Source organism: Podarcis cretensis, assembly GCF_951804945.1.
Source record: "Podarcis cretensis genome assembly, chromosome: Z".
NCBI lineage: Eukaryota > Metazoa > Chordata > Lepidosauria > Squamata > Lacertidae > Podarcis > Podarcis cretensis.
The window spans coordinates 5,326,812-5,345,883 of NC_137184.1; the positions used below are offsets into that span (position 1 = coordinate 5,326,812).

The following is a 19,072-nucleotide window of genomic DNA, read 5'->3' on the forward strand; positions in this document are numbered from 1 at the left end:
TGGTTCAGGATACAATTTGCCCAGCTTGCAAATGTTTTGGGGTATCACAAATCTAATGTTGTTTCCTTGGAAAGTTCTTGTCCAACCTATAGTCTGGAATGAGATTTTGTTCATCTGTGACCAGTCAGTTCACCCATGAAACACTAATCAATACTCAGACAGAGCTATACAAACAAACTTGAAAGCTGTTTCTCAAAGATTGTGAAATGGTATAGTCCATGGATAGGGAACCTGTGGTCATCCAGATATATATATATATATATATTTGGGGGGGAGGTGTAGCCAACTTTATTCTACTCCAAGTAGACCCATTGAAACTACAGGGCCTAAGTTAATCATGTCCATAATTTTCAGTGTGTCTCGACTCCAACCCCCATCATCCATAACCATTGGCTATGCTGGCTAGTGGCTGATGGGTGTTGGAGTCCAACAACATTTGGAGAACTGCAGGTTCCTTGGATCAAGTGTAGTCCCTGAAATACAGGCACAGAGCACTGCTCAGAAAACTCACATTCCTTGGTTGAAAAATCCTAGATTCATCCTCTCACCCCTTGAGCAATGTTCAGTTTCATTCTGTCAAGTGAATGGTTTCCTCCACATCTAGGGGATGTCTAGTTCTTACTATGGGATGAATCAATACATATCAAAATAATATCTTTCCTTCTCCTCTCCTCCTCTCCTTCTTTTGCCTCCCCTTTCTCCAGCCCTCAAACCTTTTAGCTCTAGCCCTGGAAATGTGCCTCTGTATCTCTCCAGTGGTGTAAGATGCGGTGAAGTTGCACAATATTTCCCCTTTGTGTTCCTCCACAAGCCATTTCCCCAGTGGTCTGCCTTTCCTGCCTGGACTTGGAACCTCACCTTTGTTGTGTTCCTGTGTTGTCGCTTAGGGAATTTGCCCGTTGGAAGGTGAGGAACACAGCCATCGAGCGGAGAGACCTGCTCCGCAATCCCGTCCCCCTGATGCCTGAGTTCCAGAGGAGCATCCGCCTGCTGGGCAGGAGGCCCACAACACAGCAGTTCATTGATACCATCATCAAAAAGTACGGCACACACATACTCATCTCTGCTACTTTGGGAGGTAGGTGGCAGTGAGGTTTGTACCTTTCCCACAAGGGTTTGGGGTAGGAGGTTGGTGAGTAAGGATGGGGGAGGATATTGGTTGTGTTTGCATTCCAAAGTGAACTTAGCTGATTTTGCATTTCCTCAACATATGCACAAAACAAAACACAGGTATCCTGTGAAATTCACACTGCTCCAGGCTTTGCAGCTCAGTTTTCCAACCAATCTATTAAAGGAAAGTGTGTATAATTAGTGAAAATAACAAACAGAAAGGAATGTTACTAGCAAAAAAAATAAAAATGTATATAGTAGTCAAAACTTTATACACAAATGTGTCCTTAAGCAGGGAAAACTGCACTTATGATTAATTTTTATGAGAATACTGTTGTTTGTTTGTTTGTTTGTTTGTTTTGAAAAACCACATATTCAATGGTGGGGGACCCACTGAGTTGGTCTGCCCTAGAAGATTGGTGGAATCCTGAATGCTCTGGGGGATTTTTCAGCTGACATGGCAGACACTCTTGTTGAGTCTCTTGTCTCACTGTGGAATGGTAAAATGTGTGGAGTCATTTACACAACTGCTCCTGAGTGCACTCATCATTGCTGTGGAGCACATGGGTCTCCTTGATATTCCTGTGACCAGCATGCCATGAAGCAGGAGGGTTGGTAGTAGAGTGCAGGTGGTATAGGACCCTGTCTAAACCTGACAAACATGAGTGAGGCTGCTTCACCGTGTCTACCACGTGGCAGTGTTGGCAGCAAAGCAAGCCTACTTCTCTGTCACCATTGCATCCCCAATTAGTTGTCTTTGTCACCCTTGTTAGTGACATTTATTGAGAGACAGAGAGAGAGAGAGAGAGAGAGAGAGAGAGAGGTGAGAGTATAACCCTGCTCATTATCAATTTCTCAATGGCTTTTGATGTTGTTGACCACAGTATCCTTCTGGAGCATCTCAGGGAGGTGGGTGTTGGGATCACTGTGCTTCTTTTTCCACTCCCAGGGCAATTTGCAGCAAGCAGTTATAGGAGGCTTCTGCTCAGCACCATGGGAATTCTGCAGTGTCCTACAAGGCTTTTCATTTGGAGAAAATGTGGGTTAGAAGTGACATGCTAGAAGTTTTTTTTAAAATTATGCATGGCATGGAGAAAGTGGGCAAAGAAAAGTTTTTCTGCTTCTCTTATAACACTGGATTCTGGAAGATTCAGGACAGGCAGAAAGAAAGTACTTCATCACTCAGAGGATAGTTAAACTGTGGAACTCACTTCTGCAGGAGATACTGGTAGCCACCAACTCAAATGGCTTTAAAAGAGATTAGATGGATTCATGGAAGAGAAGGCTATTGATTGATGTGCCGCTTTGCTGAGAGATATTGATACTTCTGAATACCAATTGCTGCAAACTACAGAAGAGGAAAGGGCCCATGTGCTCAAGTCTTGCTTGTTGACTTCCCACAGGCATCTGTGTGGTCATTGTGGGAACAATATGCTTCACTAGGTGACCTGATCAAGCAGGTTGTTCTTATGCTCTTAAGTGGTTTGTCTCACTCCAGCCAGCTCATCCTGTGCACATCTACTCAGAAGTAAACTCTGTTGAGTTCAATGAGACTTACTTCCAGGTAAACATGTATAACAAGGCTGGGGAACCTTGCTTAGACTGAGGGCCATATTCACATATGTGCAGCCTTTTGAGGAGCCCTCATGCTGCTGTTGGCAAGGGCAGATGCAGAAACAAGCAGAACAATGAATCTGACTCTTAACTTTGAACATGAAGTTGTATTCCAGCCATGCAAAACCCAGAGGTTTCTTCACACATAGAAACACCCCTCTCCATTCATGCAAGCAAGAGGCACTATTGCTGCACAAGGGCACATTCCAGCCATGCAAAAGCACCTGTGGGAAGCAGGTTTGGCCTGTGGAGAGTCCTGAGGGGTAAACAGAGAAGCCTGAGGTTCCCTATCCCTATTGTTTAGATTGTTGCTTCAGGCTTCAATTCAGTTCACACTTGCCTGAGATTAAACTGCATTGAACACAGTGGCACTTTTCTGAACAAACAAGCAGATGATCTGACTGCGTGCCTTGAATTTACATGAGGGAGGGACTAGGGTTTGCTTCTTCATTTCACCTCCTACAACCATCCAATTTTCTTTCCTTTTCCTTTTTTTCTCTTTCTTTTTATCTCCCTGGAAATTCCAAATAACACAGACCTTTTGACGGTGAAATATACTTTTAATTTTGTTCAGGCACGATGGTGAATTATTCACCTTGGCTTGTTCGTGCTCCTGATTTTATGACACAACACTTTAAAATATGCACAGGCTTGTAACGAGAGCTGGCGATGGACAGCGGAGCTAAGCGTTCCATCAGCCCCCAGCACAGAGCGCATGGGGAGGGAGAGCCGCCAGGGAAAGGCGCAAGAGGAATGAAAGATTCGTCTTGATGGCAGTAAAGAGGAGGATGAGGCAAAGGGACCCTCTGGGGAGCATGCATTGTTTATGAGCAGAAGTATTTTCCTATTTGGAGACTTCAGGTTCACACACACACACACACACACACACACACACTTACTTCCCCAATTCAGCCAGAATATTCATACAACCTATCATCTCTTGACATTTGATAGTTCCTCTTTCTCATTGGGATAATGCAGACAACGTACTTACCCCCAAAGAGCTTGAAAACCACAACACTAGAAGGCATTTCAGTGCCAGCTTCTTAGTGCTGATGGGTACTAATGAAGCCCTAAGTGTGCACATTATTCTTTCTTTCTCAAGTCATAAGTCTTGTGCCATCCTTTGTTAGGGTGTACATGGGGAGTTGGGTGGTTGAGTGCTCCTCTGTGTCTCATTGCCCTCATTGGTGTACGGACCATTGTGCTATGCTGGTTCTGTGCTCAGACCAGGGAGATCCAGGTTCAAGTCCCTGCTTGGTTGGGGAGCTCACTGGTTGACCTTGAACCACTCAGCCTAACCTACTTCATAGGGTCGTTCTGAGGATAAAATGGGGGTTGAGCCATGTGTGCCATCTTGGATGAAAGGTTGGATATAATGTGATGAATAAAGAAACTCTTGGAAATTGAAAACCATTTGCCCATGATAAAGGTTCACACCTAGCATGTTCACTGACCTATTGGCTTTCTATGTACAGAGTGGGGGTTTTTGGTGGCAGGGGCGGGGGGGGTGTTGTTTGGGATGCTGGAATATACTCAGTGAGTAATTATTTTTTGTAAACACTATATAGCCCCAACGTATTATTACTGTTCATCAGTTCAAAGAGAAGTGCAGACTTTGAACACTTTTACCCAACATGAAACTTTTCTGTGTGGATTCTTTGTGTGTGTGTGTGTGTGGAGGGGTGAGGGGGGTGGATCTGGAAGAGCATAGCATCATAGAAATCCTCACCTGCATGCAACCACATGTTGCATGATGCAACCACACTTGGAAAACCGAATACACTTTTGTTCACCACTGGAGTACAATAGTACAACTGATCAACTCTCTTATGAATAAACGTTATGACATTTGGGGCATTTTAGCTCAGAAGAAAGGCGATTAAGGTGGGGAGACGTGTATAAAGATGAAGGGAGGGGAACTGGTGTATAAAGTTTGCATGGGGTGGAGAAAGTGGATAGGCGTAGAGGATTTTCTCCCTTTCACATAATGCTAGAAACAAAGTCATCCAATGAAGTGGAATAGTAAGAGAACAAGACAGGTAAAAGGAAGTACTTATTCACACACCTTAAAGCAAATCCCATAGTACAGTTTTAAAAGGGGATTAAGCAAACTCACAAATTCAGTAGCTACTAGCAATGATGACTATACAGTGTCTCCATGTTTCTGAGTACTGGCTGCTGAGAATTATAAGAGGGAGGCAACCATTGTGCTTGTGTCCTGCTTGGGGGGGCTTCCCAAAGGCATCTGGCTGTCCACTGTGGGATGGACAGATAGGACGTGGTGGGGAACAGGGGCCAAATACAGCCCTCTAAGCCTTTCTGTCTGTCCTTTGGGACTTCCCCAGACCACACCCCCTTTTCCTAGGCCACACTGGCCGCCAACCCTACTTTGTAGCCTTCTTGAGCATTTTCCCCTGCCTGGGATGTGTTCTTGCTTGTCGGGGTGGGGTGGGGGTGGGGGGTGGAGAGAGAGAACTAGCCAAATGTAGGTGCATTATTTGTTCCACCTACTTTTTGTCTGTGGTCCCACCCACCACTGTCAGTAAACTTGCCCTGGAGGAAATGTGGGCCTTGGGCTGAAAAAGGCCACCACACCTGAGACAGTCCTTAGGTCTGATCCAACAGAGATCTTCTAGTGTTCTTAAGTGCTACCGAAAAGACAGTTCCCTCAGAGATAAGAACTAAGCCTCTAAGCTCTACAGTGAGTAATCTCTCAATGTTTTGCTGCCTTTGCATCAAAATGGTGTCCACAGTTGCGACCAAAACAGTAACATTCAGGTGGAAGAGGGTGGTATCCTCTGACTAGTGGAAATACCAAGATTTGCAAAAGTACAAATATAGGAACGTAAGAAACGGCCTTATGAGTCATACCATTGGTCCATCTAGCTTGGTATTGTCTACACTGGCTGACAGAGGGTCTCTAAGATTTCAGGACAGCCCTTCCCAGAGATAGTGAGGCTCTACCACTGAGCTCAACCTGGGGGTGAGTTTTAGTTCAGATCTAATTTATCACACTAAGGATCACTGAGGACCTGCAGATCAACACACCATTACCTATGAATGACATCTCATCTCTCTGAAACTCATCAGTGAAATAGCTTGCCCTAAACTGGTTTCTGAAGCAGGGAGTCATCTGTCTATCTTGATAACCAGATAAAATTGGGGTGGAAAGGCAGAATGCAAAAGTGATACACTTTCAAGAGCACTTTTGCCCATTCTAATATGCTTCAGATATCGTTGGACTCTAACTCTAAGCAGCCACAGGAAGCATGGTCAACGGTCAGGGATCATAGAATCTTAGAGTTGGAAGGGACCCCAAGGGACATCTAGTCCAACCCCCCGCAATGCAGGAATTTCAGCTAAAGAGTCCATGACAGATGGCCATCCATCCTCTCTTTAAAAACCTCCAAGGAAAGAGAATCCACCACCTGTCATAGGAGTCTGTGCCATTGCTGAACAGCTCTTACTGTCAGAAAGTTTTCCCGAATGTTTAGACGGAATCCCATTTCTTGAAACTTGAAGCCATTGGTTCGAGTCCTACCCTCCAGAGCAGGAGAAAACAAGCTCCCTCCTCCATGTGACAGCCCTTAATATAGTTGAAGTTGACTATCATATCTCCTCACAGTCTCCTCTTTTCCAGGTAACATACTCAGCTCCTTCGAGCACTCCTCATAAGGCTTAGTGTTCAAAACCTTGATCATCTTGGTTGCCCTCCTCTGCACCCATTCCAACTTGTCAACATCCTTCTTAAATTGTGGTGCCCAAAGTATTCCAGGTGTGGTCTGACTAAGGCAGAATAGGATGACAGGAGTTGTAGTTAAAGAATAGCACAGCTTCCCCTTCTCTGTCTTATATATTCACATTCTCCATATCAGGACTCCAGCATCTCATTCTGTTACATGAGTAGACCAGATGCCTATGCAAGTCTAACAGCTCTAGGTTAGATTACTGCAACATGTTGCATGTAGGACTGCCTATAAAGACTGTCCAGAAACTTGAGATGATGCAGAATTCAGCAGCCTGGTTGCTCACCAGGACAATAAAGAGCATATAAAATCCAGTCCTGGCCTGACAGCACTGTCTGCTAATTAGGTTCCAGGCCCAATTCAAAGTGCTTGTTTTGACCTATAAAACCCAGACCTTTGGCTAACTAAATAATCTAGGACCTTTAAACTATGGGCAGAGGCGGTGGGGTGTATTGTTATTGTTTGTTACTATGGTATGGTATTTTCGGGGGGGGGGGGATATGAGCTGAGATAACCCTCCAGTGTTTGATTTGTGACAGCATCTTTGTGTATGCATGTCATAACTTGATGGTAAGCCTGATTCTTCTGGTGGGGCTCAAACCTAATCAGAAAATCAAGGAATGTAGAAATGTGCACAGCCATAGTCTTATCCTCTGTTGCCACCTGCTTAACACCTGAGTTCTGGAAACACCCAGTCCAGTCCCTGATGTAGACCAATGGACTAAATTAGAGCTTGTGTTAATTGTGTGGATGCAATTAATGTGCTTTTTTCTTTCCTTGTGCAGATAGTGGCTGAGGGGAAGCCTGAGCAACCACGGGACCATGGATGTGTGTGTGTAGAGGGTCGTTTTTCAGCCAAAATAAGACTCCCTTAGTAGCTTAGAAGAATCAGTAATAATATGGTTGCAGCATTTAGGCTCATGCTCTAAAAGACATGACAGAAAAGGAAGGGGAGATTGGGAGGGAGAAGGAAAAACAACCACACTTGTGTCTCTTCCAGCCTGTTGCTATTTTCAAGTGGGATTTAATCACAAAATGGGATTTAATCACAAATCCAAGTTGCACAATTATAGGTGATTGGGAGGTCTTGTGCAACAACCATACTTTCCCGAAAGATTAGACTTCTGGGGATAAGGAGAGCAGCCGGAAAATGCACTGAGAAGTGTGGGACAACACTTGCTTTGATGCTACATCATCCAGCCTCATTGTATACAGATAAGAAAGAAAAGTAATTAAATCGCCAACACCATCTAATCTCCTTGAGTGGATGAAAGTTCAATAAACAGGACACCTGGAAGCATTTTAAAACACTAGCTCTTAATTGCAGAAGTCTTCGAATTGTTCTTTAAGTTCCATGGTCATGGCAAATATCACCTCTCTGAGGCTGCTACTTGCATATCAAGGAAACCTCTTCATTGGCAGCAACAAAGGTTTCCCAGAAGCGGAAAGTGTTCAACAAGATTAGGGAGGTCTCATTTGTTGCAGCATGTCTGGCCCTCCCAGCCTAATTCTGATCTGTCCCAGTGCCAATCCCTTTGTCCCAGTGCCAGTAAAAGACCCTGCCCTCTTTTTGTTTCTGTACAAAAGAAGAAGTAGAAGTAAAGAGAGAATGTGCTAGGCAGTTCCTTGGACTGCATCTGCTTGAGGATGGAGTGGGCAGAGCTGAAAGCTAATTTTCAGGGAATGCCCTGAAGGGAAGATGACTTTGAACACTGCGTCTGCTTAATAAATGAGAAATTAGGACTTAATAATGCAGAAAAAATCTATTAACCCTTCTTGATTACTGTTGCTGGCTCTTTCCAGGGAGGTGATGTGTTGCTCTTTTCCTCCCTTCCTCGAACATATCCACCCATGCTTTTTGCAGGTGAAAATGGGCATGCTCACAATTGTGACACCACTTCTTTCATCCCAGTGACTGCTACTCCATAGTAGCTCTGTGCATGTCGCCCCCCCCCCCATTTGATTTAGGACCTGATTTGATGCTTCAGAGTAGCCCTGATCTGACCTGGGATGGTTTGGGGTACACTTGACATCAGAACTATATGAGGAAATAGGCGTGCATATGTATAACTTAAGTTTGGAAAAAATCTGTGTGTGTGTGGTGTGTGTGCGTATTGCCAAGACAACACTCCTAGCCCTAATTGTGCTATTGTTTTGCAGACACTGTGTCAATGTTGTCAAGCACATATAAGTACTAGAAGCCTTTACTTTTTAAATAGAAGCAGAGATCCTCCATGTGTCCTTTGTCAGGTTTCACAAAATCCCATGCACTTTCCACATCACCCTAGATTCTTCCTAGTGTTCGAAATGATGATTTTGTTGCTTATGGTTTAAAACAACATCGATGAAGAGAATGTAAAATGGCAGGCTTGCACTGAGATGTGAAGCTTTCCTTATGGTTCTTTTTCATACTTTGGGTGTCAGTGATGTGGCAACACTTTTACACCTGCTCCTTATCATCACTGTGATTCTTCTCCTTCTCACCAATCTCTTCCTTCTCCTTCCTCCTCCTTTCTTATTCCTCCTCCTCCTCCCCCTCTTCTTCCTCTTCCTCGCATTCATGCTTTCTTCTTTTCCCTGCTAGGAGAGGAGGCTTTGACCATGTACATGGATAAAAGCCGACTCGATCGAAAGTCAGGCAATGCCTCCCAAAGTGTCGAGTCCCTTCACCAGCTCGCCTCCTCCTATTTCTTGGACCGGGATGGAACTATGAGGCGCCTTCATGAGATCCAGATCTCTACCGGAGCAATCAAGGTATGGCTTTGGTTGCATGTGTTCACTGAGCCTGAGGAAACTGGATTTAAAGAGAGTGAGGGTACTGATATTGTGATGGAAAGGAACAACATCACAGCATTTAGGAGGCATTTTGTTGCAGGTAAGGATTGGGGAGAATTTTGATTCAGTTTGCCTTTAAAGCTGAAACTACTTGATTTTCTCTTCCTCAAACGATAAATGATTTTAAACACATACATCCTTTGAAATTATTTCTTCTCTTAAATTTGTGGTGCACTTCCCTAACTAAATAGTGTGTGCAAAAAAAATGTATTGACTATTAGAAAGTGTGCATATACATTATAATTTGAATACAAGGAGAAATGTGCATGATTTTTTATTAATTAAATTTATATACCACCCTTTATCCAAAGATCACAGGGCAGTTCACTGTACAGAAACACAAAATATATAGAACAACCGCTGCAGCAGCAACAAAACAACCTTCCCATTTTTTTTTAAAGCCATAGATTATTTAATTAGCCAAAGGCTAACTTTAGAAGCCAGGTGAGCCCCCCTAGGGACAGCATTCCACAAAGAGGAAGCCACCACAGAAAAGGCTTGTTCTCATGTTGTCACCTTCACGTGGAGGAGGCATTAAGAAGGGCTTTAGATAATGTTCAGGGTCCAGGTCAGTACATGTTATGTTGCTGATGAAATGTCAAGAGGACTTTTCATATATAAAGAATTGGGAACTGGTGCAGAAATGTAAATAGCTGAACTTGAGATTGGAAAAATGAGAAATTGAGGGAAAGGGTTTATTGTGCATAATAAACAAAAAGGCAGTGTTGACCAATGAAAGTGTTAGGATGAGGAGGGTGGAAGATGCCCACTCCTTTGTTGCTGCTGCTGGTGGTGGTGGTGGTGATGTGTTTGTTCCAAATGCTGTTCTTCCAAAGTGTTGCTGTGCCGCATCAGTCCAAAACATTTGGAAGGAGTAGGTAGCAGTCTTGAGAAGCTCCACCCACCACCACAGGCAAGGCAAAAATAAGAATAAGAATAAAAGGAACTGTTGCCACTATCACCACCAATTAGAACACAACACCCATTTTCTTTTCTTTCTGTTTCTAAAGCACTTTGCTTCCTCCTCAAAATCAGTCCCTGCAGATACAGGTGCCCAAACCCACAAAAGTTAAGCCAACAGTTTTCTTCTCAGAAGGAAACAAAGCCTTATGAAGAATGGTTGAGGAGTTGGGTATGTATAGCCTGGAGGAGAGGAGATTGAGAGGGGATATGATAGTCATCTTCAAATATCTGAAGGGCTGTCACACTGAAGATGGAGCAGGCTTGTTTTCTCTTGCTCCAGAAGGCACGACTCAGACCAATGGATTCAAATGATAAGAAAGGAAATTCTAACTATACATTCGGAAGAACTTGCTGACAGTTAGAGCTGCTCGGCAGTGGAATGGAAAATGATGGGCTCTTATTTATTGGACGTTTTAAAACAGGTTGGGTGGCCATCTGCCAGGAATTCAGCTGTGATTACTGCATTTCAGGCCACACTTTTAGCCTTTTTAAAAAATGTGCTGGTAATGCATACCCTTGAGTACCCCCAGAAAAACCCCCACTGGCTGTTGCACATTGGGTATGGAAGAGCTGAAGGCAGGAAGGCCAACAGTTGGTGGAACCAGAGTCACTGATAGACAGTCAAACTAATTCAACTTTTGTTCCCATCCTCTTTCTTGCTGAGTTCCACAAGGGATTTAGGAGGACAAGGAGGTGCCACCCTACCCCCCTGGTTTGGTTGTAAGCAGGCAGGCAGGCAGGCGTGGACTAGTTGGCAGTGCCCTATCTGCCCTAATGAACCAGTCCCTGCAGCTTCCGTGTATGTCAAGTTCAGCACACCTCACAAAACCCAACCAGGCAAATCACCACAGAAGCTGCTGAAGCAATAGGAGATGGAGAGGAGTGTCTTTGCACACACACAGAGAGAAAGGAGCTCACACAATGGTAACTGTTGTTTCTGTCCAGCCTTTTATGCTGCACAATTTAGCTTGGAAGTCTTTTCACAGGCTCTCAGGTGTATCAGCAACAAGAGCTGACAATAGGACTGGACAATACTTTTCCAGATACAGGTGGTCAGGGATGCAGAACAAGGCACGGGAGAGTAGCAGCGGAGGGGCGCTGACAAAAGAAGCAGAAATGGGCCTTCAGACAAAGACCTTTTCAATCTGTGAAAGCAATCTACTGATACTGGATGAATGGAGCAGGGGGGCGGGGAGAAAAGAAGTCACATTCCCCAAGCAAAGGTCTAATTAAGCTATTACAGGCTGCAATCCCCTCCCCCCAAAAAAAACCCCACCACTGGAAGTTTCTTTGCAATTTTTTTTGCATTTATATCCTACCTTTTCTCCGAGAAGTTCAAGGTGGTGCACATGGTTCTCTGCCTTCTCATTTATTCCCCACAACAACCCTGTGAGCATCCCAACCCACACCCAGACCAACCCACACCTGGACCAACAAGGACAAATGACTGGGTTTTAATTCTTTGTTGGCAAAGCACCCAGTTACATTGGCTCCCAACATGCAAGTGCTATACAACACTCTCCGCTAGCTAGCTGCCTAGGCAAACTTTGAGGGTTCCTCCTCAACAGCTGTTCTGACTACTCTCGTCACTTTAAGCTCCTCCTCAAGTGTGGAAGCAATGGGGAAGAGGAATTCCCCAGGGGATTCTGGAAACATGACCCCCTCATAGAGAAATTCATGGTGTGTAGAAAGTGAACAGAATTTCCCCCCCTCCCTCCCATATAACATGAGCTGAATGAATTTTGTGAAATTTAGAAAGGACTCTTAAACGAAAGAACTTTACAGAGGGCAGAGTTAAATTGTGGTTCTCTCTCCTACACATGGCAGTGATGGCCACCATCTTGGCAGGCTTTAAAAGAAGATAAGGCAAATTCTTTGAGTAAAAAAAAAATATTGATGGGTACAAGCCACCATGGCAAGGCTCTCCCTTCACAACTGGAGGCACTAAATGCCTCTGAATACCAGTTTCTTGGAATCACAAATGCAGAGACAACTCTTACCCTCAAGTAATGCATGAGGACTTCCATTAGATATGCATTTGGCCATCATGAGAACAGAGTGGTAGACCATATGGGCCTTTTGTTCTGATCCAACAGGCTCTACTTACATACCATTCCCTAGTCTTTACATACTGTTGGCAAAGGAAATGATTTTGCTTGCTTTCTTTTTAAAATCTCTGCTGCATTAGGTAACCGAAACACGGACAGGCCCATTGGGCTGTAACAGTTACGACAATCTGGACTCTGTGAGTTCTGTCCTTCTGCAAAGCGCTGAGAGCAAACTCCACTTACAAGGTAAGGGGAGAAAGGAGTTGGACTTACTGGCGTCAGTTCCTCTGATCTCCATTCCATTCCCTCTCTAGGATGTTCCATGACTTTTCCTGAAGTTTTGTAGCATTGAATGAAAATTCCCCACCCTGAATTCACTGCCCTGTTCACATGGAGTAAAAGGGCAATTTCAGTGATATTTTTGCAGGTATTCACCACATTTTTCAGGGGGGACTTAGGTGGAAAATCTGTGATATTTTATGTTTCTTTTTTAAAACTTTGACTACATATACCCTATACATATAAGGCACCCCTTAAAAAAAAAGTTCACGGGAACTGTAATTTGCCAAGGGTGCTGGGAATTGTGGCTTTGAGTGGTAAACTATAGTTCCGATGACTCGGATGTGTGTATTTCAAATGTATGGTGCTTATGCAACCTTTGTTTTGCTTCTGCCCCCCCCCCAACACTGGCCCTCAGAACAATACTACTTCATCATACACCCTACTCATACATTCTGTGAACCCAAATAATCTAAACTAGGAACCTTAAAGCCCAGCCATATTCTGTTTTTCCTTCTCTTTCTTTGCTGATGCATGTTTCTTGTCCTTTTACTTGTGATAATATAAGGAAAGCTGTGGATGGAATCATTCTTCTCAGCAGTCAAGGAATGCAAAGGCAGTGGGACAACTGACACCTAACATGATCTTACTTTGAAATGTTTGGTTTAGGGTGCAGTCAAAACTATATTTGTGCTGGGCTTGGGTGGTGGTGGTGGATTGAGCCAAGGTGCCCTTCCATCCAGTTCTGCTGGCCTCTGTCTTTGAAATGATGCCACCATCACTTCACTAATGTGGAGCTCCTCCTTCCACCTGCCTAACATGTAGGCTGATGGAAGTGCCACTGGCTGGTTCCCCAGCAGCAAGAGTCCATGGAAACTCTTGCATTTTGGCAAGGGTTGACATAAGATGGTGGCATAGGACCTTGATGTGCAATGATCTGCCTGCCCTGCTTTGCCCTGGAGTCCAAGCCAGCATTGCCAATGGTCAGGGATGATGGGATTTTGCATCCAACAACCTGGAGGGTACAGGTTCTCTGTCCTGAACTATAATAATGATAAGATTCCCAGCCAAAAGTTCTAGCCAGAAGCATCCAGAGGTTCTAGCCAGAAGCATTCCAAAGCCAGAAGCATCCAATGTGGCGTTTTATATCCGAGGGTACTCTCTGCAAAATAATTTAACTGAGTCTGGTTGACTCAGTCAATGAGATTATGGGGAGGGTGTGTGAAAAAGCAATACAATGAAGCATACAATGAGGATGGTGGTGATTTAAAGTCATGAGTGGGGCTCCTGTGGCCTTCCAGCTGTTGTTGGGTTCCATCTCCTTTCAACCCCAGCAAGCATAGCTAATAGCTCAGGATTATGGGAACTGTAGCCCAACTCTGATGCCATCTTCCAATTGTGACCACAGATACGCTGAAGCACAGATTGGCTAAAGCCTTAATGAATCTACTATAAAAGATCCCTTGCCAATGGTTGCCATCCCTGCCACATATGTTAGAGCTGAGAAGGAATTTTATTTGAGATCCTGGGAGACTATTGCTCCCTAGAGCAGCAGGAGAAAGGGATGAAGCTCAGTGGTTTACATGCAGAATGTTTCAGGTGAAAGAACAGGTAGGGCTTGAAGAGATCCCTGCCTGCAGTCCTGAAGAGCTACTGTCAGTCAGTCTAAACAAGACTGACTCCCTGTAGTACTACTGCATGGCAACTCCCATCATCTCTGGCCATTAAACTCCCAGTATACCTGAAGGAGCGTCGCCACCCCCATCATTCTGCCCAGACACTGAGGACCAGCGCCAAGGGCCTTCTGGTGGTTCCCTCACTGCAAGAAGCAAAGCTACAGGGAACGAGGCAGAGGGCCTTCTCAGTAGTGGCGCCTGCCCTGTGGAACGCCCTGCCATCAGATGTCAAAGAGATAAACAACTACCTGACATTTAGAATACATCAGAAGGCAGCCCTGTTTAGGGAAGTTTTTAATGTGTGACATTTTAATGTATTTTTAATCTTTGTTGGAAGCCTCCCAGAGTGGCTGGGGAGACCCAGCCAGATGGGTGAGATAAAAATAATAAATTATTGTTATTATTGTTATTATGTTGACTGGGGATGATGGGAGCTGGAGCCCAACAACATATAGAGGATACATATAGTGTGGACTGGTCTAGATAGATCCTACCCTTGCTAGCAGCTTCCTATGTCCCTACAGCTGTGCTAGATTGACCAACGTGATGTCATTCTGGTTGTGATGATCCTTTCTCCTCCTTTCCTCTTCCTTACAGACTCTTGCAACTCAGGACAGTAAGTGGTATCTTGGAGACGTTGCTCTTTCCCCTAAACTGTCCTTCAAGCCACAACAGATTACTGATTCGTGACAGTGGTTTGTGCTTGGCTGCTAATCAGATCAGAGGAGACACATTACCTGTGGCCCTGTAAATAATGCTTAATGAGCTCTTGCAAAGCAGCTGGAGAAGAAAGTCAAAAATCTTAGCTAATTATTCTGAGAGCCACCTTCTCGATTGTAGTGGGGGAGAGAGAGAGAGGAGGAGGGTAAGGCTAAAGCGTAGTTTTAAAGGTCGCAGATATATTGTAAGGCACCCATCCTATTCTCCCTGCTAAGTAACCACTTCTAGTCTTGCTCATACAAAGCTATCTGATAACTGAGTTACACCACTGGCCCATCTTGACTAGTGCTGCTAACAATGACATTCTGAAACCTTTTTCAGTCCTGATGCCTTAACCAGGAGTTCGGCATGGGATCTTTGTCATGTTAAGCACACTCTTCCCCCCTCACTCCCAACATTGCCTGCTATTGTCTTTGCACAGCACTGAATTAAACTATGCAATTCACTTCTTCAGGATGTAGTGCTGGTTACCAAAGTTGTTGTTGATGATGACGATTTCAACAATTTATATACTGCTTAATCATAGTCATCTCCAATAGGATTCAACAAATTCATGGAGGATAAGGCTATCAGTTGCTGCTAGCCATTGTGGTTTATGTTCTCCCTCCACTTTTGGAGGCAGCATGAGAAACACAAATGAGGGAGGGGGGTTGTTGCACTTGGCTTCTGGGAGGAATCAGTTTGGCCGTTATCATAAAAGAATGTTGGAGTAGATGGGCCTTTGTTCTGACCCAGTAGAGGTCTTCTTATGCTCCCTTTCTGTTCTGTGTTGCAGTGGCTCCTTGGTGATCTCTGGCAATGGCCTTTCCCAACCCATCTCTGCTCCTGAGATCCTTAGCTGGAGATGCTAGCCCTCCCACTTTTGAATGTAGGGAGGGAGATTAGACTCTTGGACAATTCTCTTAACTCAAAAACTTCCCATCTTGCTCATCAAGGGAAAGGATTGTAGCTTAGTCATCTTTGTGATATCTTAGTTTTCTATGTGCAGGTAGGTTATAAACTGAGGGAAAAATTAAATGAAGACGAAAAAGCTAAAAAGAGTCTTGTGGAATCAGACCAAAGGCTAATTTCAAGTAGGAAGAAACTGTGTATCCCCCGATGTTGTTAGACTACACTTTCACTCATCCCAGCCATTAGCTTGGTCTGGCTGGAGCTGCTGTCCACTAGCATCTGAAATCATAACTGTAGTGGTTGCAATCATGGCAGTTAGCCATAGCAAGTATGTTAAGAATAAAGAGAGGATGAATGATAGTATGAATGACTACAGCAGCAACCCACTCAGCCCTTGTTTGGATTACACTGTGAATCAAGACTGCCAGTTTTGATTCCTTTTTTTATTACTAAAGAGCAATGTGGTCGTATGATACCATCAATTGGGTTGTCAGGTTTCAGGGTTAGATCTGAAGGCTTGACCTTCTCTGGGTCTCAGTGGGGAGCAGTTAGATTTCATGGTGATGTGTTTGAGTCAAATGGGGCAGTTTTTGTTGGGCTTTGGAGTATTTGCCATTCTTCACACCCTCCAGTCCATCCAGAGACACCAAACTCACAGCTTAAATTCTAGCAAAATTGGGTTGAAGCAGTGGCACTTGCTAGAAGGGCAATGTTCTGTCCCGAGGAGCAGAGTCACCTCTTTTAGGGTAAAGTCAAGATAGATTAGGCAGGATCACAAAAGGCCCCAAACCCTGGCCTTTCAGGACCCTGAACAAATCACTGGCACATGCTGGCTAGGAACTCGCCGAAGGACAGTTATCTCAGCGCCACTCTTAGGCCTTGTAAAGGTTAGCTGGTCTGGACCTGATGTTAACCCTGCCCTTGTTGTTTCTCAAAGGGTCATTGCCTGATTCTGTAGCAGCTGGCTCTGATATTGTTAAAATGGATTGTTAAAATGCTTTCTGGATTGTAGGATTTTGACAACGCTTTGCCCTCTAGCCTGGAAGCTCCTGGAGTGGGGGGGGGGGCAGACAATGGCTCCCCACATGATTCGTCCTTTCCTTCTGAGTCTTATTTGAGCCTGCGGGGGGGGGGGGGGGTTGATACCAGAGTGCATGGCACCCAGGTGCCACTATTGTTGTTGCTGATTCATTTAATCGTGTCTGACTCTTCGTGACCCCATGGACCAGAGCACGCCAGGCACTCTTGTCTTCCACTGCCTCCCACAGTTTGGTCAAACTCATGTTCATAGCTTCGAGAACACTGTCCAACCATCTCGTCCTCTGTTGTCCCCTTCTCTTTCCCAACATCAGGGTCTTTTAGGGAGTCTTCTCTTTTCAAGAAGTGGCCAAAGTATTGGAGCCTCAGCTTCAGGATCTGTCCTTCCAGTGAGCACTCAGGGCTGATTTCCTTCAGAATGGAGAGGTTTGATCTTCTTGCAGTCCATGGGACTCTCAAGAGTCTCCTCCCACACCATAATTCAAAAGCATCAATCCTTCGGTGATCAGCCTTCTTTATGGTCCAGCTCTCATTTCCATACATCACTACTGGGAAAACCATAGCTTTAACTATATGGACCTTTGTCAGCAAGGTGATGTCTCTGCTTTTTAAGATGCTGTCTAGGTTTGTCATTGCTTTTCTCCCAAGAAGCAGGCGTCTTTTAATTTTGTGACTGCTGTCACCATCTGCAGTGATCATGGAGCCCAAGAAAGTAAAATCTCTCACTGCCTCCATTTCTTCCCCTTCTGTTTGCCAGGAGGTGATGGGACCAGTGGCCATGATCTTAGGTTTTGATGCTGAGCTTCAGACCATATTTTTCGCTCTCCTCTTTCACCCTCATTAAAAGGTTCTTTAATTCCCCCTATTAGGCGCTGCTGAAATCCTTCCTGACACAACCAAGATCCTAATGTACCCTAATCTACTAGGTCCCAGACCTTGCCCCCATGACTCAAAGTCTCAACTGAATCTGTGGGGAATATTTGGAAAAATAGAAACTCTTTGGGCATTCTATAGTATATTACAGGTTTCATTAACCAGCTTGAGGACTGCCTCTTCCTTTATGCTCCTGTTGCATAGTGTCAAATGCTACAAAGAAGTGTTACACTCAGAGATTTTGTCCATGTTTTAAAGGCAATGGTATTGTTCTTGTACTATAAGCATTAGTATTATTACATTTATATCCCACCATTCCTCCAAGGAAATCGGGGTTGTACACATGGTTCTCCCACTCCCTATTTTATTCTTTGTGACAATCCTGTGAGGCAGGTTAGGCTGAGAGGTGGTGACTGGTTTGAGGTTACCCAGGGAGTTTCATGGCTAAGTGCAGATTTGAACCCTGCTCTTCCAGGTCTTAGTCCAGCACTCTAACCATTGTACCACAGTGTCTTCCATCAGCCCCAGCCAGCATGGCAAATGGTCAGTGATGATACGAGTTAGAGTCCAGTGACATTGGGTGGTTAGCATGCTAGCTCACCCTGTTATGCTGCTTCCTTGAGGTGCCTTTCTAAGCTAACTTGCCTAGTGTTGTTTTGCTGATGCTGAATCTATAAGTTCTCAAAATGTGGAGGGGGGTGTAGGGAAGGAGGGAGATGGGGAGAGAGAGAAGAGATGGAAACTACTTAAGGATTATAACTCCCAGCTCAATTCAGTAGGATCTGCAGGCGCTAGACATGTCCTTTTCTTATGAGGAAAAAAGGAAAAAGATCGTGACCTGAATCTGCTGCCACGGCCCTCCCCTTTCCTGCTGTGTCCCATATATCATTCCTATTGACTGCAGTGCTATGTTTATCCTCTCTGACAGCTGCCACTGCTCCCCTCTTGCTTGAAAATTGGGTCAGACAAAACTGGGTGATTCACTGCCATTGGGCAAGGAGTTCTAATCTGGACAGGCAGCCCAGAAGAGAGTGGCCTGTTTTCTATGAATCATTATGACCAATATGAACAAGTGGGTCCTGCAACAAAATGTTGCAGCATTTTCTCACCTCCTTATCAGAGTGCTTCTGTTCAGGGTTCCAGCCAGCTAGCCACAGATTCTCCAGTCTGAAGATCTTGTTGTTTTCTATAACTTCTTCAAACACTACAGTTAAACCAACTGTGCTGATACCTCCCTCCTGTTCTTTGGTGCCCGCATTCCTGGTGGCACTCATCA

The 19,072-nt window shown here is 44.6% G+C and overlaps 1 protein-coding gene across 2 annotated transcripts in view; it reads left to right on the forward strand.

Annotated features, from left to right (window-relative positions):
- Positions 1-19,072, forward strand: part of BRINP1 (BMP/retinoic acid inducible neural specific 1) — a 111,944-nt gene that overhangs the window by 72,620 nt on the left and 20,252 nt on the right. For both annotated transcript variants that reach the window (XM_079962057.1, XM_079962058.1), the window contains exons 3-5: positions 888-1,078; positions 9,058-9,227; positions 12,460-12,565. In XM_079962057.1, coding sequence (XP_079818183.1) covers positions 888-1,078; positions 9,058-9,227; positions 12,460-12,565 — 467 coding nt within the window. The remainder of the gene's footprint in view (positions 1-887; positions 1,079-9,057; positions 9,228-12,459; positions 12,566-19,072) is intronic.